General features: G+C 38.5%; 1 protein-coding gene across 8 annotated transcripts in view; it reads left to right on the top strand.

Annotated features, from left to right (window-relative positions):
• Positions 1 to 2,043: 2,043 nt before the first annotated feature.
• Positions 2,044 to 21,878, top strand: part of TPD52L2 (TPD52 like 2) — a 27,971-nt gene continuing 8,136 nt past the window's right edge. The window contains exons 1-6 of one of the 8 annotated variants that reach the window (XM_072633252.1): positions 2,148 to 2,315; positions 7,212 to 7,354; positions 10,224 to 10,372; positions 11,505 to 11,564; positions 14,332 to 14,391; positions 19,263 to 19,364. In XM_072633252.1, coding sequence (XP_072489353.1) covers positions 2,297 to 2,315; positions 7,212 to 7,354; positions 10,224 to 10,372; positions 11,505 to 11,564; positions 14,332 to 14,391; positions 19,263 to 19,364 — 533 coding nt within the window. In that variant the 5' untranslated portion in view covers positions 2,148 to 2,296. Of the gene's footprint in view, positions 2,316 to 7,211; positions 7,355 to 10,223; positions 10,373 to 11,504; positions 11,565 to 14,331; positions 14,392 to 19,262; positions 19,365 to 21,878 lie in introns of all 8 variants that reach the window. The other 7 variants (XM_072633249.1, XM_072633254.1, XM_072633251.1 and 4 more) reach the window with 7 other exon arrangements.

The raw sequence follows: 21,878 nt of genomic DNA, 5'->3' as shown, positions 1-21,878 counted from the left end.
ACAAAATCTTCTCCTCCTTACAGCTCTATTTATCTTTTTAAAAGTGAATTATAGTCAATTTAAATCATTTTTTTCAATTAATGAGAATTTGCCTTCTTTTTCTCACCTACCTCCATTGAAAAAATAAAGGGGAAAAAAAAACCCAAACTGTTGTAACAACCATACTACCCTAAACATGCCCATCTTGTCTTGTCCCATTTTTCTTACTGGCATCACTATACTTTTTCTTTTTAAATTAGTTTTTACTGGCTTTTTTTTTTTACATTACCAAGATTTTCCCCCTCATTCATTCCCTTCTCCTCTCTCAGAAAGTCATTCTATATAACAAGACAGATTTTTAAAGGAAAAAATAGAAGAAAAAATAAGCAGAACTGATCAACATACTGAAAAAGCCTGAAAATAAGTGCTATGTACCACAATCATGGAGTGATCCCACCATGGAGTGGGATCGGAATGCCTTTTAACCATGTAATTCTTTGTAACTTTGCAACATTAACTTCTTTTGGTGATTGTTCTTTCTGTTTTCATTTTTGTAGAAATTACGTATATTTTCTTGACTCTGCTTACTACAGTCTGCATCAATTCATGTAGATCTTTCCATTCTTCTCTGGCTTCATCATATTCATCATTTCTTACAGCACAGTAATGTTCCATTATAATAATGTACCATAATTTATGTAGACGTCCGTCAACTGATGAGCATCCACTTTGTTTCTAATTCTTTGCTATCACAAAAAGTACCACTATAAATTTTGGTGTACAAGGGGATTTTCTCCTTGTCAATGCTTCCTTGGGGTATACACCTAGCAATGGAATCTCAAAAGGTACAGACATTTTAATTGCATAATTCCAAATTACTTTCTAAAATGGAAACAGTGATCCACCTCAACATCATCCAACTAGTGCTGTTTCCAGTCTAGACCTTTAGGATGATAACTGGATACAAAGTGTTTTCCCATCTGACTTCTTTCCTTCTTAACCTAGGTAGGTGCATTAATTTTGCCTGTGGAGAAGTTACACTTGCCATGTAAATGAACTACTATACTTTTTTTCAAAACAACCCTGTAAAGTAGGGTTAAGACAAATAGTATTGCCCGTATTTGAGAAGAGGAAACTAAGAGGTTACAAAACTTCTCCTGGGTCACAAAGCAAAAACCCAACCCCAGAAGTCCAGTGCGGTCGTGGTACCATTTTTAAACTTTTAACCCACGGTAAGATTTCACTAGTATAGGGAAAGCCTGCAGGGTAAACTGCTTCTGGTGAAGCAGATCTACATTTGCTCAACAAAATGGATTCTAAGAGATGCCCGGGGCTCTGAGGGGTTAAATGACTTGCTCAAGGTCACACAGCAAGTATCTCCGGTCAGAGGCCAGACTTAAAACCAGATCTCGCCTCTGAGGCCACAGCTCTCTACCCACCACTCCATGGAGCAAGATGCTGGCACAAAATTATACTTAATTCAAATTAAATCCAAAAAGCTTTTATTTAGCACCTCTGCGCAAGAGACTGTGATGCAGACACTGAAGAAAAACAGCCCCTGTCCTCAAGGAGCGAAGGCTGTTTATGGGACTGAATTAAAAATACCTTCCATTTCTTAGCAGTAGAGCCCCACGTTCCCATAGACCTGAACGATCGCCAAGACTGAGGGCAAGTGGCACCTAAGGAAAGAAGTGGGGGGCTTGCAGGTGCGGCCCCAAGCTGGTAACTTGGGACTGATGGCGGCGAGGGCCGGGAGAGGGAGCTTCGCCCTGGGACTAGGGGCAAGTACTCAGACTGGCGGGGCCTGGAAGAGGAAGAGTTAAAGTTGGACGGTGTAGACACAAGGCAAAACGCGAGAGTGAGGTGGGCGCTCAGGTTTAGGCTCCGGCAGCCAGAGCACGGAAAACGACGCAATCCAGCACTACGGAGTCCTCCGAGAGCCCACGCTCCTCTCGCCTCAACTCCTTCCTGCCTTTCTAGCCGGGAGCACGCTAATCTCAATGGTGAATCCGAACTGGGCCGGACTCCGCCAAACTCCACCCGCCTTGCCCTCAGGCACGTGACTCAACACTCGCCTATCAGAAGGACGGAGTTCGAGTGCAGGCGTGACCGGAGGAGGCTCTCATTGGCTGATTCCGGGGGAAGGCGGGGCCAGGGAGCAGCGGGTGGGGGTGGGGCTCCCAAGGGGAAGTGAGTGGCGGCGGCTGGGATTACGTGCAGTGGTGGTGGCTGCAGCGGCTCCGAGTCTTCTGGGCGCCGAGTGGAAGCGACGGACACCAGGCTTGGCCTCGGTACTTGCCCAGCATACGGCCCGGACATGGATCCCGCCAGCCAAGGTAACCGAGGCGGGAGGAGAGCAGTGACGGAGCCGCTGACTGACTGACCGACCGACCGACTGACGGACCGACAGGCCGCCCGGCCCCGCCTCTGGGCCAGCCTACCCCCTCCGGGCTCCGCCCCCAGCCCCCTGGGCCCTTGAGTCCTCTCCGCCCTCGGGGGTACCCGCCCCTCACCTTAGTTCTCTCTGTCCTGTTATCCCTGTGGCTTCCTGGCACGTATGCCGTCCATCCCCCCATATGTACGTGTCCATGGTATCCCCAGTCCCCTCGTATGTGCCCTTCGGTGCCCCCCACCTTTTCTTTGGTCGACCCCCCCATTTCCTTCTAGACCCACCCCCAGCCTCCCCTGGTCTCTCCTATTGGGTTACCCCCCGAAACCCACCCCTCCGTATCGGATGGGGATCCACCAGTCATCCCTTGGTCATCTCCCCGTGTCGTGTCATCCCATTTCTTCTAGCTCTTACTTCTCTTCTCTAGTCCGACTGCCCGCCTTCCCCCTCCCCCAAAAAACTTTCAGAATAGAAGAGAACGCTGTTTTTGGAATTAGAGGACTTTTTTTTTCATGCTGCTTCTTTGTTTTAAGAAACTACCGGGAACATTTTCTAGGACCCTCTTTGGTTGTTTCCCTTCTTTTCCTACCTTGCACAGCCCTCCCTCACTCAAATCAAGAGTCAGCTGCAAGTCATGTCGTCATCTTGATGTCATGGTCTTCTTCCGGAGCAAGGACAAACTCACAGTAACAACTCTTTTCCTACCTCGTACCCTCCGTGGGGATCTCCGTGCAATCTCTCAGCAACTTTACCGCCGCCCCTTTCCGGAGTCTTCGCTTCTCCCCCACCCCACCCCGTATCTCTGGGAGGGGCCCTTTAGTCATTTCCTTCATCTTCATTCAGCAAATATTTATTAACTGAGGAACCATATTCAGTGCTGCCTACCCTCCTTTTCATCACCCTTTGTCCTGCCCCCAATTCTCTCAGGTCACCCACCCCATAATGTCTTCATCTTCTTCAGTCTTCTTCTCAAAGCTTTCTCCTACATTTTGCGTTTGTCATAGACCTCTCTTGCCTATTTCTTAGTATTTTTAATTTCCTTCCCTTCCTTAGTTCTGTCCAGCCTTGAATCTCTTTCAGCTCTCCTTACACAGTCTTACAAACCTTAGTATCCTTACTCTTCCAAACCTCCTTCCATGTAAACTTCTCCAACTTTAATTGCTGCACTTCCAGACTCCTCATTGCCCTCACCTGTTCCTCCACTTTTTCAATCCATTTTCATGCTTCTTTCCCAGACATCTCCCACACAGGAATTTTCTGCCTTCCTCAACACTCCCCTTTCTTCTCTCACTGATATTTGAGGGATCTAGTGTAGGTGTGTCTGTCTAGTAGGTACTCACCTTACGGAATCAGATTCTAGGGCCAGCATCCAGGATGCTGTTGAATAATCACCTTGAATTTCACCTTCATTGTGCTATTCCCCCCCTACTCAAGTCCTCAGTGGCCTACCTTACATCTGTTGTCAATGTGAGTGTCTGGTGTTACCTAATCAGGAGTAGGAGGAGATGGCAGTTGGCAAATCAGGTAGGTCAAGTTGTAATACTGACACACCTAATCAAGTCTGTTTCAGAAAAAGCTCCTTCAGTGGTATTTCAGTGGCCTGGTAAAAGGAATGTGATAAGAAATATGCATCATTAAGGCTTGGGATAAAATAATTTCAGGGATTTCAGAATAAAAAAATGTTTTGCATTTTGACAGATATGAACTTTGAATTGTTTACAGTATCACTGGGTTTAGGTTGCTTGTTTTTAGTTTGACATCTGTTTTTATTTCAGTGGAAATTTTTATAATTTGGTGGTGACTGTTGTAGGGAAAGGATTTCTTGGTTTCTATTTTTTTAATTGTTGCATATCTCCCCAGGGTATGGTTTTCTAAAATAAAATTGATGGGTAACAATTGCAGCAAAATTCAGGCATTCATTTACCTTAATGGATACCACAGCAGGTAAAAATGATTAAGCAAAAAATATGAATTAAATAGAATTTAAATTCAGAATCACTATTTTTCAAAAGACATTTTTCATTCAACAGTTACCTCCTGAGAACCTATGCCTGGGGCTCAGGACCCAAAGTTAATTGCTGCTAAGGATGTATAGATGAATAATATGTTCCCTGTCCTTAAGATTCTTAGAGTCTTCTGTAAGTTTTGTTTTTAAAAGAAATGCCTTTTTTATTTTAAATTTTTAATGATATACATTGAGTGTGGTAGGAAAAGGTTTTGTTATTAAATTGTAATGTTTTAATGTAATATTAAGCAATGATGTTCTAAGAAGTGAAATAAGCTATATTTCTGTGGTATCATCTAGATTCCTGGAGTATAAAGGGCAGAGGAGTATATGCTAAGAAGCGTGGACAGATCTCATTCATTGCAAGAAGTTTAAACTTAATATGGAAAGTAGTATAGCCCATGGATGTAGTCAGTCAACAATTAGCATTCATTTAGCCCTTGCTTTGTGCCAGGCACTGTGCTAAGCACTAGGGACACAAACAAAGACAAAAAACACTGTCCATATAAGTAATTAACGCAAGATATATACAGAGTAAATGGAAAGTAATCTGAGAGGGAAAGGCACTAGCAGCTGGTGGACTAGACCTCCTAAAGAAAGTCAGACTTGAGCTGAATCTTGAAGCCAGAGAAAGTAAGTCAGTGCAAAGGTACAGAGTTGGGAGTATTGTATGTGAGGAACAGCAGGAAGACCAAAGAGAACCTGGAAAGGGAGCACAGTGTAAGAGGACTTTGAATGAGAAATAGAATGCTTTACATTTGATGCTGGAGGAGGAACCACTGGAATTTACTGAGTAAGGTGTTGGCATGCCCAGACCTTTGTTTTAGGAAAAGCACTTTGACATCTGAGTGGAGGATGAATTGGAGTGGGAGACACTTGAGGCAAGGAGACCAATTAAAAAGCCTAGATAAGTGAGTTGTGATCAGTACTAAAGTGGAGGCTGTGTGAGTGAAGAAAAAAGGGCATGCTATCACATATGAAAGCTGTAGTGAAGGGAGAAATGTTAAGATTTGACAACAATTAGATATGTGAGTTGAGTGAGAGTGAAGAATTGGATAACTCTGAAGTTGTGAGTCTGGGTGTCTGGGAAGACTGGTAGAGCCCTTGATGGTAATAGGGTAGTTTGGAAGAGGGGATGGTTTTGAGGGAAAGATAATGATTTCTGTTTTGGACATAAGGAATTTGAGATGCCAATAGGATATCTGGTAGGAGAGTTCAGAAGGCAGTTAATGCTTTGGAATGTAACAAAGGAGAGAGACTTGGACTGGACATGTAGATCTGTATAGAGATGGTAATTGCTGATGATCTCACCAAGTGAAATAACGTACAACAAGGGTTCTTTTTTTTTTAAGTTTAAAAAAGTGTGCTTTTATCTTTGTCCAGATACTATCAGTTCTTTCTCTGCAGGTGGATATCATTTTTCAGCATAAGTCCATCCAAATTGTCTTGTATCACTGTATTGTTGAGAATAACTAAGTCATTCACAGTTGATCATCATACGGTATTGCTGTTCCTGTATACAATTTTGTCCTGGTTCTGCTCATTTCACTTTGCATCAGTTCATGTAAGACTTAACAAGTTTTTCTGAGAGCATCTTGTTCATCATTTCTTATAGCACAATATAATTCCATCACAATCATATGCCACAATTTGTTTCACAACTGATGGACAACCCTTTAATTTCTGATTCTTTGCCACCACAAAAAGAGCTGCTATTAGTTTTGGGGGGAATGCATATAAGTCATTTTTGTTTTTTATCTCTTTAGGATACAGACTTAGAATACCACTTAGTAGTGGTATTGCTAGGTCAAAGGGTATGCACAGTTTTATAGCCCTTTGTACATATAGAACAAGGGTTCTTTACCTTTTTTTTGTCATGAATTAGTTTGGCAGTTTTGCGAAGCCTAATGACCCCTACTCAGAATAATGGTTTTCAAATACAGAAAATAAAATATTAAAGGTGGCAAAAAAACTCAATTATATTAGAATACAGCTATCAAAATATTTTTAAAAATCACGGACTCCAGATTAAGAACCTTTGGTGTAAAAGGAGAAGAGAAGAGGACCCAGGACAGAGCCTTGGGGGACCTCCATAGTTAATGGATGCAACATGGATGAAGAATGAGCAAAGGAGGCAGAATGAGCATTCAGACAGATAGGAGGTGAAATAGGAGAGAGAAATGACATGAAAACCCAGGGAGGAGAGTGGATTTAGAAGGAAATGATCAGCAGTTTTAAATGCTGCAAAGAGATCAAGAAGGAGGAAGATTGAGAAAAAGTCATTTGATTTGACAAAATCATTGGTAACTTTGAAGAGAATGGTTTGTCACTTCTTCCACTTTCTGCCAACATAATGCCCAGTGAAATCCCCGAATATAGGACATAACATGATGCCTGAGCTAATAGGATTTAGTTTTGCTGACACCCTGCAATGGTTGGTATCATTTGCAGGTGCTTTTTGCATATAATTATGTGCCTTGGTAGAGGAGTTTCATGGAATGGGAAGCTGGGAGTGCTTACTGTCATATGAACATCCTTTATTTTAAACAAACTAAAAACCCTACTAAAATATGCTGCCTTGTTTGTAGTGAGGATTTTACCATCTCAAAAGTTAGAATTTTCACAAGGAAGACCAAAGCTCAGAGTGTTTTTGCCTCATGCTTGCCTTTTTGAAACTCAATAACACAACTGATGTTAGTTCCCATTTGGTCTTTTCCCTAGCCTTCCCCAACCCCATTTCTCCCACCTTCCCTTTTCTTCAGGGAGATCTTTGTTATCTGAAGATCATACCATAGTGGTTAATTTGTTTTCCCTCATCCTATTTTTTCTAACTGACAGATATCAACCTGAATTCTCCTAACAAAGGTCTGCTATCAGATACCATGACAGATGTGCCTGTGGATACAGGGACTGCCAGGACTTCCATTCCTGAGGGCCTGACAGAGGCAGAGGAAGAAGAACTCAGATCTGAACTCACTAAGGTGACAAAGTGTTTTCTTTGCTCAAAATTAATCACAGCCTTCTTTCTTTAAAGTTTATAAGAGGAAAGAGTGTTGTAGTATACTTATAAAATGTCACATGATGAGAAACCATACTGTAATTGAAATCTTCTGAGGATGCTCATTCTAGCCATAGTTGTCCGTTATTGTTACACCTGGTAATAGCCCATGTTTTTGTGATGTTTTACCATTTACAGAGTACTATACTCAAAACAATTTTTGAGGTACATAGTACGGATATTACTCTTCCTATTTTATAGATCAGGAGACTGAAGCTCAGAGAGATATGACTTGTGCATAGTCACAGCTGGTAGCTGAATTGGGGACCTCAGTTTGCCTTTCTTTCAGCAGCCCCACACTGCCTCTTGAAGCCAGTGATTTGATAGACCTGACAATAGTGTTGGGTGTATATCCTTTACCTCGATGGCTTTTTGTTGTGGTTTTGAATTTGATGATGAGTTAGCATGGCAAGAGACAATTGTTTAAATCTTGAACACCACTAAAGGAAGGCAAGGCAGTCACCTTAAAGGTTTTTCCTTTCTTTTTCCCCCCGAATTAGTCCTGTGATTTCTTTCTTTTAGAGAACTTATGGTGAGGAATCTCCTTCCATCAATTCAGAACTACAACTTTTCTGCAACTGAGAATCTTAGACTCTGAGAGAGAAGTTAAGTGACTTGCCAGAACCACAGAGCCAGTATATTTGAAAGATGGGACTTGAATGTAGGTCTTCCTAACTCCGAGACTGGCTCTCTAGCTACTGTGTTAGGCAGCTCTTAGAGATTGTTAAAGAACTTGTTATTAATAAGCTTTTTTCAACAAGATTCAGGATCTGTTGGTATAATTTACGCATATTAACTACTAAAATGATATTTTACTATTTCCATTGAACTTTTTGTGATATGAGGTTAAAACTGGTAAGCTTAAGATGGTAGGATACAGAAAAGGAAACTCACTTAATATTTTGGCAGGCTCATTGTAATTAAACGTGTTAGTATAAAGTTGCTCAGGTTACAGTATGTTTTATCCCATACTAAAACAAGGGACAGAGGTGGTTGCAGTACTTTTGCTGTGTCTTAAGGAATATCTTTAAGACCAAAGATATTTTGGTATTTGGAATCCAACTTCAGGGTTGAGTAAACTGTGATAAGGTGCATAAACTTCAAACATCAGTATATCAGATTTCATATTGCTGAGGAAAATACAACAATTGTTTGTGGAATTGATATTTTTCATTTTGTTCAGAATGCATTAAGGAGTTTATAAGCCAAATACCAAGGCTCTGCTCATATTGGGATTATTGGGTGAAGGAGTTTTAATGTCACTTGGAAACCCCAGTTTGAGTGATATAGATAATTAGAAAACATACCATAAGCCCTCTTAGTATACTGGCAGTGCCCTTATCAGTCTGCATGTATTTTCAGTATTCTGATTCTTAGGGTTTCATAGTCTTTTCTCTAATATGGATTTCTGAATATTCTGCAAAACTTCTATTTCTAGGTCTTCTAGTAACATGGAAAAACTTCCTTGTTGCTATTATTAAAACTGCATCTAGATTTGTAAATGAGAAGTTAGTCTGTAAACAGAATTATTTCTCTTTGACCTTTTTCATGGAAAGTCATGACCTTCTTGATGCAGCTTCCTCTTGGCTTTGACTCACAGCGTGAAAGTTAGAACAGTGGCAAGATTTTGTTGCCAGATGTTCAGATGACAACTGGTAGGTTGGTATTATTATACTTGTTAGCCTTATATGATCATGTGAATTTCAGCAAATTGTTTTTTCATAATAATTTTTTAATTAATTATTTTTGTTTTCATATCATGTACATTTTCCAGTGCATCCCTTATACCTGCTCTCCAGAAACAGAGTGGCATAGTGGATAAAGAGCTGGCCTTGGAGTCAGGAAGACTTGGGTTCAAGTCCCACCTTTGACTTATATAGGTTATGTGATCCTGGCAAATGACTTAACCTTGGAAGTGTTCTAGACAACTTTCTAAAACAGCAGTTTTTAACTTAGGGTCTGTGAACCAGTTTTTTGGGGTTTTTTAATATTGTGAGAACTATTACAATATATAAAATTGGTTTTCTTTGTAAATTTACATATTTTAGGTACCTAAAAACATTACTCTGAGAAGGGGACTACAAGTTTCACCAGACTGCTAAATGTACATAACAAAAATGATGAAGAGCTGTTCAAAAACTATAAATTTCAGAAAAGGGATCAGAAAAGAGGTAGTTTCCTCATCTGGAAGTCCCCTATATCAGTGAAATCATTGGTCCAGTGCCTATCACTATTCCTCTTGTTACCTCTCAGAGAATTACGTTGTTAAAACAGTAATGAGGAATTAAGCACAACATGGAATGGACTTAAGGCTCTGTTATAGGGAGGTAGAATCAAGGATAATTTTTAGAGAAAAGAGTTTTTAAAAACAGTAAAGCACATTAGACCTGTGCCATTGCAAAAGTCTTACTTAAATTAAGGAGGTAAGGCTTTGTAGCCAGTAAGGGTATTAAAATATATAACTATAATGCATTTTAAATATTGAGTTCCAAGCTTAGGATGAATATTTTTGTTTTTAGGGGCCAGTGTATTGAATAGATTGAGTTAGTCTTTACTGTAGACGCAGAGACAATGTGGTATAGCAGAAAGTGCAGCAAATTTGAGGTCAAGAGAATTGGGTTCAAATCACTGATTAGTGGTGACCTTGGGCAAGTCCTTCAGTCTTTCTGAATTTCAGTCTCCTCATCTTCCTACCTGACAAAGTTCTTATGAGGAAAAAATTTTGTAAAGCTTAAAGTGCAATAGAAATATGAGTTTTGATAATTGATCATAACATTTTTATTATTTTGAAGGTGGAAGAAGAAATTGTGACGTTACGGCAAGTCCTGGCAGCAAAAGAAAGACACTGTGGTGAGCTGAAGAGGAAGCTGGGCCTGACTCCTTTGGATGGACTGAAGCAGAATCTTTCAAAGAGCTGGCATGATGTGCAGGTCTCCAACGCGTAGGTTTCCCCTTGACTCACTTCACTTTTAGGGGCAGCTACCTTTCTGAAATGTGCTCAGGAACTGGCCATTTCTGCCTTTTTGTCACAGTATTAACACACAGAGTGTTAAATTTTTAAAAGTTTGTTAGGGATGGGTGCTGGAGTTTAGGAAATATTTTAATTATTCAAATATGGAGCTGATAACTTTCCATAATTTTGTTTTTAAAGGTAGAAGAACTAACTAGATTTTCATGTAGAAATTGCGAAAGAGAATGACTTTCAGGAATTCAAAATCCAGGATACTAATTTATTTTCCCACAGGGATTGAGTTTTTGGTGGCACATATGGTATGATACATATTGAAATGCATACAATTCCTCAACATAAGAACTTAGTCACATAAATTTGGAATCCCCAACCCAATAACTATTCTGGTCTTCTAAAATACATACCTATTTTGGCCTGTCAGACTAAGGCAGTTCATTTGAAGAACTACAGATTTTCGAAGAAGGTGGAGAGTAGGAAAGTAGTCCTGACTTTTCATTATAGAATTCATTGTTCTAATTTCTCAGTTCCTGTTATAACCAATGAGGGTGGTCAGGAGCAAGGAGAGAATGTACTGTGTGAACCAGGATTCCCCTTATTTAAGAAACTATAGCCCTATGCAGAAACTGGCACTTCACATGAACCATTGCACCACAAAGCAGTTCTAGTACCTGAGAATTGCACTGCTTTAAATACAGGTGTGTAAGTCGTCAGGTGCATGTGGTTTTAAGGCTTGTTACTAACCATCAGTTCTTCTCTTGCCTGTTTCTCCCCAAATATCTATAGGTGAGCCTCATTATTTAATAATAACAATATATACTCAACATGTTAGAACTGAAAAGGAATTTATCACTTCTTCCAGAGCCTTAATCTGGTTTCACGTGACATTTTAGTTCAAGATCACACAGCATATGCTAAATAGCCAAATATCACTAAAGATAAAGGATAGAACTATTGCGTTTTGCATGAAGAGGATACCAGACTGTGAGTGGGTATTTTCTAATAATCTCTGATTCTTTGCTTTTTTTCTGCTATTTTATATGCAATTTCAAACCCAATTTGGAATCTTGATTTAGAAATTCACCACCAGAATTTCTGTTTCTAGCTATGTGAAAACATCTGAGAAACTTGGAGAGTGGAATGAGAAAGTGACACAGTCTGACCTGTGAGTTCACCTGGCCTGTCAGCACCACTCTACCTCCTTATTCTTCCTGTCCTGTGCTTCTCTTTCAGGTGTCAGGGAGGGCTCTCTGTGTGCTTGGGGTAAACTTTGATGACTAATTGGGTATTTTTTCTCTCTCAATTATCAGTAAAATGAAACCAATCTTGACTTTCACAAATCAAGGTGCAGTAGCTATAAGAAATTTCACTCAGTTACCAGACCACACTTAAAGCTTCATTTTACTTTGCTCTTAAGTATAATTGGATGACATGATCATGATAATTAAAGTACTCTAGCTTCTCAGAACATTTTCCCCTTGCCTGGTTGTTTAGCAAACACATATTAAATGCCTACTTTGTATGGATTGTTATGTGGGATAGTAGGGAAGAGCCAAAGTTTAGATAAAATCTAGTCACTGGTGGACCTTATGGAGTGATTATAGTGTGCAATCTGGTACTTTGGCTGTGGCTAATCTGTTCTTACATATGACTTGGAGGCTTAGTGAGATGTCGCTTAAGGTCATTGGGAAAAGTGTTAATATCATGTGGGAAAAGAAAATAGCATGTGGAAACTTAGATCTTAGGGGCAGAAACTGAATAAGTTACTCATACAGGACAGTTACTTCTTTACTCAGAGATCCTTTTATTTGGTGTTTTCTACAAAGTCAATAAAGATACAAGTGAAGCTGCAATGTAGCTAGAATATTTTTTGAAGAGAGGAATGGCAGGAAGTACTTTTGAAGTGTTTACTCAGCAGGACTTTTCCAGGTCTTGTTTTGAAGGAAGTATGACTGTAGTCATCAGAGAACATGAGCAGAAAATTCTTGTGTTTGTGCTCAACATAGCAGAGTACTGCTTAACTAGAAGGTGAGGAAAGTCCATCTTGAGCTCAGCTTGACTACAGCTTGTACTTTGATTTTCTCATAGGAGCTGTGTCTTATTGTCCTGGTGTTTTGGATCTCACAACCTGGGTGTGTGCTGGTAGAGTACCAAGTCTGTGCTCAAGCAGTACTCCATCAGTATTGGTGCTTTGCCTTAGGACTTGCAGTGGAAGTGTTAATGTCATGTTAAAGGCTCTGGGATCCAAGGTGTTTTGGATATAAGACAAATTTATCATGCAGACAATCTGAAAAGGATTAAACTTAAATTAGATTAGTTTAGGTAGTTGTCATATTCCTAGAGGTAGGACTGGGGCCCTAATATATCTAGTGAAACCATGGCTGGGCAGGGGAGGGAAAATCTCCATTTGGAGAAATCAAAATTGGAGTCTAGGGAAGCATAAAATGAATAGGTAGTATAGTGGATAGAAAATTGGAAGTGGAGTCAGGAAGACCTGAGTTTGAATTCTGCCCTAAACACTTATCTGTGTGAACCTGGGCAAGTCACTTAATCTCACTAAGCCTTAGTTTCCTCATCTGCAAAATAGGTTATTATATATCTCCATATACCTCTGTCTACCTATCTGTGTGTGTGTGTGTGTGTGTGTGTGTGTGTGTGTGTGTGTGTATATATGTGTATATGTATATATACACATTATATATAAAATAGGTTACTAATAGCACTTCCCTCAGTAGTAGCAGAAATAATATAAATGTTATCTATTATGGATGAGGTGTGCACGAATAGAGAAGCAAGCTGGGAAGGTCAGTACTGAAAAAGAAGGGAAGACTCATGCAGTGTTGGAGAGCCATCTATTTGTTTGACTTAACCTGTCTCCTTAAAACTTTTGGGCTTTTACGGTGATTGCCTTTGTTCCCTTACCCTAAGCTGACATGTTGGTGAAGCTGGCTGTCTTCAGATTCAGCTGTTCTTGGTAAGGCTCTGGGTTCAGACATAGCTTAATTGAGAGTGGACACTTAGAGGGCAAGACAGACTTTGTACCATTTGAAGGTATTTCTAAGGTTATTATTAATAATTACCACAAAATCATCCTTTTTCTCTAGTAGCTCAAAATACTTAGAAATCTTATTTTTTACTTTGAGACAAATAGTAGTTAAGTTGAATTGGTCTTTGTGTAGGGAAATAAGGGTAGAGAAATTAGAGTTGGCATCTCCCAACCCTTTAGTAACACAGCTGTGGAAATCAAGAGTAAGATAGAAATCCTAATGTAATGAAAAATTTTAAATACAAAATAGTAATAAAGGATTAAGAAAATTTAGCTAAGTTGATGTCAGTTAACTGGAGAAATTTAGGAAATTTGACTTCTGAATTTCCCATATCAAAATGAAGAAATCCAAGTGTGTGTTGTCCAAAACTGATAATTGATAAGATTATATGTTTTACTGGAAGTACTGTGTCATGGTAGGCTTGGGATTTTGGGGGGAGAGCAGCTGTATCTTGTAATATTTCACTAAGACATATTCCAGTGGGAAAAGAATGTTAATTTAATATTTTAGTTATGTCTGGGAGTGGGGGGGAGGGGTAGCTTGGTATCTTAAAGGATAGATGTTCCTGTTATGTATGAATTAATTACTAATTCCTGATGATGGAGAGAGTTATAAAGGTGATTTCAAAACCCAGAATTTGCTGCTAGAATATAGAAGGAAAATATGCCCCCTGGAGTTGGATCTGTTTGAAACATTGATGTTTGCTACCCAGTAATAATACTTGGAAGTACCTAGTTGATGCCTTCATTAGGTCACTTATAGTTGGGGAAAGATTAAATTGCCCTAGTTAAGCTTAAATGTCTATATCCATTATTTATTTAGTTATAGGGAAAGTGGTTGCCAGGAGTATTGGTACCATCTTTTCTAACATCCATGTATTTGTAGATATCTTTCGGCAAGCAACACATTGGAGGACTGGAATGAGAAATTAACCCATTCAGAAGCGTGAGTGTCTGAAACTTTAGTGCAAAGTATTTTATGTTTTTATATTGGGTTAAAAAAACTTTTATATAATTAAAAGTTTCTGTTCTTACCTAATTACTTCATTTGATTCAAATTATTTGCCCACTTGGGGAAGATATGTTCTATTATTTATGGAACATAACATAGCTATGGGTTACCTCACCCTCAGTAGTTTCCTACTTCATTTGGTTATAGGGTGGGGATGATGAAGACCCTGAGTCACAAGCTGATTTGCAGTCTAGATTGGTGATGACGGGAGTGACCACCCTTTAATAGAAGTCAGTGAATGTTGTGGGATCAGTAAACTTCTAGTTGTACATACCCGCCGACTCCCCTCCCTACTTCGTTCTCCTCTCCTTTCTCCCCTCCCTATCTCCCTAGATGAGCAATGCATAGGAGTGATACTGGGAACCAGTGGCCAACCTAAAGAGAAGGGAAAATGGAAGAAGAATAAGATCAGGAAATAGCAGAGGGAGGGAAAAGTGCATATGTTGGGGAGGGTAGAATGCTGCCAGCTTCACAGATGCCACTCAGTGGCACCAGTGTCTCAGAGTATCTACCCTTGGTACAGACCCTTTATTTTCAGTTCCCACAGGCAAGAAGAGGGCTAAGATAAAGAAACTAGCTCCTGTGCCTTATTTTAAGAGAGTATGAAAACAAAGGATTCCCCCTCCCCCTCTCCTGTTTATCTTTTGCTTGGACACCACTATTTGTGGTTTTAACGCTAGAAGGATGAAGCAAGTCAATTGACAGAGAAATTTTATTACAATTTTTTTTTTAATTTTCATCCTGTTTCTATTTTCTTTGCCTTGTGTATCTTTAAAAAATGCATCACATCATGAATATGAGTTGCTACTTCACAATATTCTTAAATTCTGATTTTTTTTTTTTAAACTCAAGATGATCCTCAAGCTCATCTTATAAGTAGTAGCTGTACTCCTGTTTAGAATTGTTCTTTTCAAGATATTCTTCTGCCATTGTTGCCTGGGTGAAGAAGGCTTTCCTTTTTGAATTGTTTCACTCTTCTCACTTGTCACATTTTGTTTAGCACAAATATAGATGGGATTATGTAAGGCTTTCCTCTTAAAGCCCCCATTTATTAAGTTTAGAATGTTAATATGTAGTTTTATATACTTTTTTCTTTTAAAGAAAAATCAAGTTTGAAGAGTAGGCCTTGTTTTGAATTTCTGAAACTAAATTTTGCAAGTGGTTTGTTCATGGAGTCGGTCTTGCTAAGCTCCTTTTGATTTAAAAAACAGATTTTTAACAGTTATCAATTGGTGTTAGATTAAAAGTAATTGTGACTCTAAGTCTGTAAATAAACGTGTTTTCCCTTCAAAGAATTTGTACCGATTTCAGATTTAGAACTGTAATAAAATAAAAATGTAAGATGTAACTAAACATCGTTGATTAATCTAGGAAAAAAGAATTGCCAGATTTGGAAAAGCTAAAGAAACAGACAGGGAACATCCTTACTTTTTTGCCAATAGATAGGGTTCTGGATAGCGAGTGCCAGGTTCTTCTGAGCAGAGCCTTGCCCTAATCAGTTAGTGCCAGCACCTCTCCATAGATGTAATAACATATTTTGTTATGGGACTTGCATTTCTGTGGTAAGGAACCTTTTGAATTTTGCATGCACTTGAGATTGTAAGGGTGGCAGCATAGAACTGGCTTACTGTTGAGGTAGAGAATGGAAGATAGACCCAAATCACTTGACTGAAACAAATGAAGACTGCAGTGTAATTGTTAAGAGGGTGATGCTAAAAGAGATCCCTTTCAGACGTATGGTAGTTTATAAAACAGTTTTACAGTATTTTCTTTGTCTTATGGAGCATTTTATCTGAATTACTCAGCTTTTTTGAGTATTTGAGTAAAAGAATCCATTCAATTCAGTTGCCTCATATTAAAGATTATACTATCTTGGATGAAGAAATGTTTCTGTACAGGCATTTACTTGTATCTGTCACTTATTATTTGACCTTGGGGAAGTAACAAACTCTCAGAGCCTTAATTTTCTCATTGATAAAATGAAAGGCTTGGACTGGATGAGCTCTAAAGTCCCTTTAAGTTCTAAGATGTAGTAACTTCTATTACTAAAAAAAAAAAAAAGTACAGTCTCCTTGGGCCCGTGAGGGTATTAAAGCAAATTCCAGAGCTTGGTCAAATCTAATATGTTGATGTTATGGTTATTACAACATTTTGTTTTTGAAGCATTCTTGACTCTCAGAGATGTTACAGTCATGCATTAGATTCAGTATGAGGAGGACATTTTGAAGAGTCCATTTTTTCCAAAGCCTGGTAATGTATATTGGATTCTTACCAGTTGTTGAAGTCTGAGAGTGGAATTTTCTTGCCAAGATTTTAGGTGGTTGATTTTTTCCCGTTACTAGAAAGAACTTGTTAGCAATAACATGGATATCATGACCATTTCTTTGATTCAGTGTTTATTAAGCTCCTTTTATGCTACATATGGGGCTCTGTACTAGGGGACATATTAATAGCTGACATTTATACAGCATTTTAAGGTTTGCTGATGCTTTCTATAGATTATCCCATTTGATCTTCACTACATCTCTGGCGTAAGTGCTATTTTTACAGATGAGGCGACGGAGGATAAGTGATTTTCCACAGTCATACAATAAATAAGTAGAAGAGAAGGAGTTAAAACCCAGGTTTCTCTGACTTTAAGGAAGATCATATGTAACAAAATAAAACATAGCTTAAGTATATGACAGGTACAGAAAATGAGTACACAGTGCTCTGAAAAGACCAGTCTGAGAAGGCTCATATAATCTAGAGAGGGATCAGGGCAAACTAACCAAAAAATAAACAAATAAATAATTTTCTCATTTACTTCAAACCCCGGAGTGTTCAGATCAGCCTAGAAGTGAATTGTCCGCTACTGCCTATCCACTCCCCAATCTACTAGCATTCATAGAGTACCACTTTTGTACTGAGAATTGTTCTGACAGTTTGGGGGGAAACATTCTCAAAGAGCATTGTAGTTGGGGTAAGATGATTTAATACACAGGAATCGACTGCAGAACACTACAAGACACTAAATAATAAAGTATAAGCTTGTGTGATACAGATAGTAAAAGATCAATATGACTTAGCATAATCAGGGAGGAGCAGGATTTGAATTTGACCTAGAAAGGTGGATAAGATTTAAGTAAAAAGGAGTGGGATGTTAATAGTATGAAGTGTAGTTGCTAGGGTGAGAATGAGAATGGAGTGAGTGGTCAGGAGACAGTGAGGATCTTGGCCAGATTAGAATAAGGATGTCATGTTGGAAATACTCAGAAATTAGGTTGGCCAGTTTGGATGGCATTAGATTGTGGTGGTCCTTGGAGGCCAGCTTGAAGAGTTTGAATTTCTAGATGGTGAGGAGCCATTGAAGGATTTTGATCAAGGGAGTAATAAATGATGAAAAAGTATTTAAGGAAGATTAATTTCTGAAATGATACTGCAGTAGGAAATAAGGGAAGTCTTTTATTTTGGAACTTTAACCAAATGACTTAACAGTCTGATTGTGATCTTATTAGAGAGTACTGTTAGACACGTGTGTGAACTAACATAATATTATTAATAAAGTATTAGCTTCCTACAGAATGGATCTCTCAGAAGAGGTTAAATCTTGTTTGTTTCAGAGTGATTTTAGTCTTAAGATATATTCAACTTCACCAAAGATTTCTCTCATTTGTCCCTAGATGACATGACTGTAAAATGTAGGCCTTGCTATCATGGTTCTTGATACTACAGTATAGACTACATGGCTTCGAGTTGTTTCTCAAGGCTCCGTATGGGTAAATCTTAATTTTTTTGTTTGTGATGATTGCTAAATAAGGTGGGGCAGTTCAAGGTTCTAACTCTGACTTGGGTACTTTCTTCTCTGGAATATTTATTGACTATAACTTGGCCATTAAATTTTGTGCTAGTATCAAATTTCTTATCTCAAATAATGAAAATAACTTCAAAAGTTGTTGTATCTGCTTAGTGGCTGTTGGTGGAAAGCAAGGGACTAAAGCACAGGAATCTACCTCAGTGTTAGATTCGAGATGAATCTCTATAAACAGTGGTATTTGAAATGATAGTGTTAAAATTGAACTCTGTACAGGTCTCAAAGGGAAATTATGAAAATAATACAAGGAATTCTTATGTTTGAGGTGACATAGAGGGAGAAAAAACTTCTGAACACTGAAAATGTGTGCATTTAGACCACAGATGGCAGAAAAATGGATTTGTTCTGGATCTTTGCTATTAACTGCCCTTTGCATACTGTCATAAGACTGATGTACTCTCATGATGAGAATTTTGAATTAAGGTAGTGGTGAATATTAGCTTAATGTTTCTTAAGTGTGGCTGAAAGTAACTTTGAGAACTTTCCTAGCTCTTGCCTTCAAACTGGTAGTCATCTTCCTGTCCTGTTGTCATTTCCATAATGGTCCCTGTCATTCTAGCTCTGTTATCCAGATCTTTTATTCTTCCTCAGTGATGAAAGCTTGATTCAGCATCCTTGAGGAAAGGGGAAAATGAGTATGAGTAGTAGGAGAGAAGGAATGTGAGCAAGATAAATCCAAATTTAACTTGGTTACATGCTTTTGAAAAAAATGTGGTTTAATACTGCTTATGAGCACTTAACAGGTGAGGCTGCTCCCCTTTCTTAGGAGCACCTTAAAAAGGGCCCCATGTGGAAGTGCAGGAGAAGCTTTTCTGTGGCACCACCACTAACTTACTTGAATCTTTCCTTTGGGCAACGTTTTCCAGAATGTAGGGATTCTTTTTCCTTGGCTGGTGGGTGGAAGTTTTCTCATTCTTGTTTGGTTGGTTTAACTTATTTTTCTTCTGTCTAGTTACAAGAAGACTCAGGAAACTCTCTCCCAGGCAGGACAGAAGACTTCAGCTGCCCTATCCAATGTGGGCTCTGCTATCAGCAGGAAACTTGGAGATATGAGGTAGGACCTCTTTCCTTTGAAATGTCAGTAATCTTTGGCCTTGAGTTTCTGTTAGGGAAGAGTTAGAGAGACTTAATTGTAACTTTGTGACTTATCAAAGTATGGTGGCTTGTAATTGGATCCTGAAATGGAAAAGCCTATGGAGAACAGTATCCCCAAACTCACCATGGTGTCCAGTGATCTCAGCTCCCTATTCCTTTTTCCTTCTGCCTGATTTTTATCATAGTGCTTAACAGCACGTCTGTTTAAGTGCCCCAAGACAGAAGGGAAGTTAGGAAATTAGTATATTTTGGTCTTTGATAGCCACACCAGGTTTGGTGGTGGTAAGGTAATAGATAATCTTAGAATAGACTCATAACTATTAAGAGTTGGGTGCAGAGTAATTTAGGAGATCATCTAGCCCAATTAGCTCTTTTTAGAGATGGGAAAACTGAAAGATTTAAAGATTTGCTCAGGGTTACATAGCAAGTTAATGGCAGAAATTGATTCTAACAGCTCTAAAGCCTCTTTTTTGGGTTTTTTTGGGATTTTATTTCCCTATATTTCACCCTTCATCACCAGATAATTGAGATTTGGCTCATGATGTTTTTTATAGAGTACTAATGGCAGTATGCATGCAGGATATACTATAAATTCATATGTGATGTTAGTATCTGACTTTGACAACAGTACACATATGGAATATTCTCACAAAAAAGTTCATCCTTATGGTTAGCTTCTATAGTATGATTTTTTTTCTTTTATCAATTTGATTTTCTGAATTTTACGTGTTAATGAGAGTTGCTAAACCTTAAGTTTTGTGGAGGTCAGAATCAGTATTTTAATTAATCAACATCTGATGGAATTTTAGATTTTGTAAAAAGAATTTGACTTTGTGGTAGATCTGTTTCATGATGAATTATCTAAATATTTAGATCCATGAGTATTTTTAAAACCTAAACTTACCATAGGAAAGCTGTAATGTCTCTGTATTTGAATCTTTTGTGTAAATCCAAGTTTTAATCTATTTTTTTCCTTTACCTGAGATTTATTTTGCCTCAGAGCTGTCCAGTTCATAGACTAGACAGCTGTGAGCAGAGAAAGTTCTTAGTGGGGAAACAAACACAAAGTAAGATTGTCCTAGGGATGTTTCTTCATATTTGCTTGATGTATTCCCAGCATGTTAAAACAGGAGCATTCAGTGTATCTTTCAGCCAAAGTTTGTAGTTGACTTTCCCACCTAGTGAAAAGTGTTCCTTTAAAGCAAGTGTTGCTATATTTTTGCTTCCCTCTGAGGAAAGGGAGACAACATAGTATGTTTACTAGTATTTCTAACTAATTGGTTACAAACATTACCTTTTCCATGGTTTGTGTGGGTATGAGAAATCATTTGGAAGAGCTTCAGCAGAAAAGGGCTTTGCTTCCCCTGAAAAAAAGCTAACAGTAATCTTCAGTAAACGGATGTATACCACACCTATATAGCAAACTCTGGAGGTGTTTTGTGCAAGTTCTTGTAACAAGTTTCATTTGAAATTACACTGGACAGTTCCTTCATCGAAGCTGCACTTTTGGGGACTCCTCCTTCCCTCCTTGGGCCTGTGGGGAGCTCAGGTGGTAAGCACTGGTAGTAATCTCTGATCACATGCTGCTGGTTAGTATCACATTCTCATTTTTCTTATAATTTGTCATTCAGAGATTAATTTTTTTAAAATAACATGCTTTGAGCCATTTTGGGAATGTACTTTCTCAGAATGATGCCACTTGTTGGTCATGCTTTACCTTGAAATACTTTCTTTAGGGCTTAAGAAATAGCTAAGAAGTTCTGGAAAATGACAAATGTTTGACAGGCGTGACTTATAAATCACTTTTATTTCCAAATATATCCTTCACTCTACTGAGTGAATTACAAAGAATTAAAAAGAAAAGCAGTTCAGCAAAACTAACGACACATCAACTGAGTCTGATACTGTATATAATGTATTCATGGTTCCTTCTCTTTCCCCCACACCAACCTCTGCAGTGGCTTAATTTCTTTAGGCATCTTTTGAGAAAAGATAGTTCACTTGTTGTGCAACAATTTTAGCTTGAGATCTTCAGGCCAATATTGATTTTTATCTTGCAAATGAGAAAGTATGACAGTTTTCTTTTTTAATTTTTGACTTATTAACATGTGGAACTTCACCCAGCTTATATAAAACTAGATAGCTCTCCAATTCCATCAAATTATCCTGAATGGAAATTGGGTCAAGATTGACTGAAATTTTAATGCAACTTCCAGCAAACTAAGTAAGATTCATAGGACTGAGTGATCCTTTTTTGGTTAAGGTATATATAATAAACATTTTTCCTTACTGGAAAGACTTAACATGGTCCTGTTTCTAGTTCTCTATATTTGCAAGGGGAATTGAATCTCCTTTGTATTCCTGATGTTGGAGCTAAGAAGATTTATTCAGGTTCTGGAACTCTGTACAATTCACCATTATTGAAACTGAAAGTTAAATTTTGAAAATGATGAGAAGACTTCCATTTATGAGA

The sequence above is a fragment of the Notamacropus eugenii genome, chromosome 1 (assembly GCF_028372415.1).
Source record: "Notamacropus eugenii isolate mMacEug1 chromosome 1, mMacEug1.pri_v2, whole genome shotgun sequence".
Classification (NCBI taxonomy): domain Eukaryota; kingdom Metazoa; phylum Chordata; class Mammalia; order Diprotodontia; family Macropodidae; genus Notamacropus; species Notamacropus eugenii.
The sequence above is the reverse complement of the archived record's forward strand: the minus strand, read 5'-3'. Positions and strand labels throughout refer to the sequence as shown.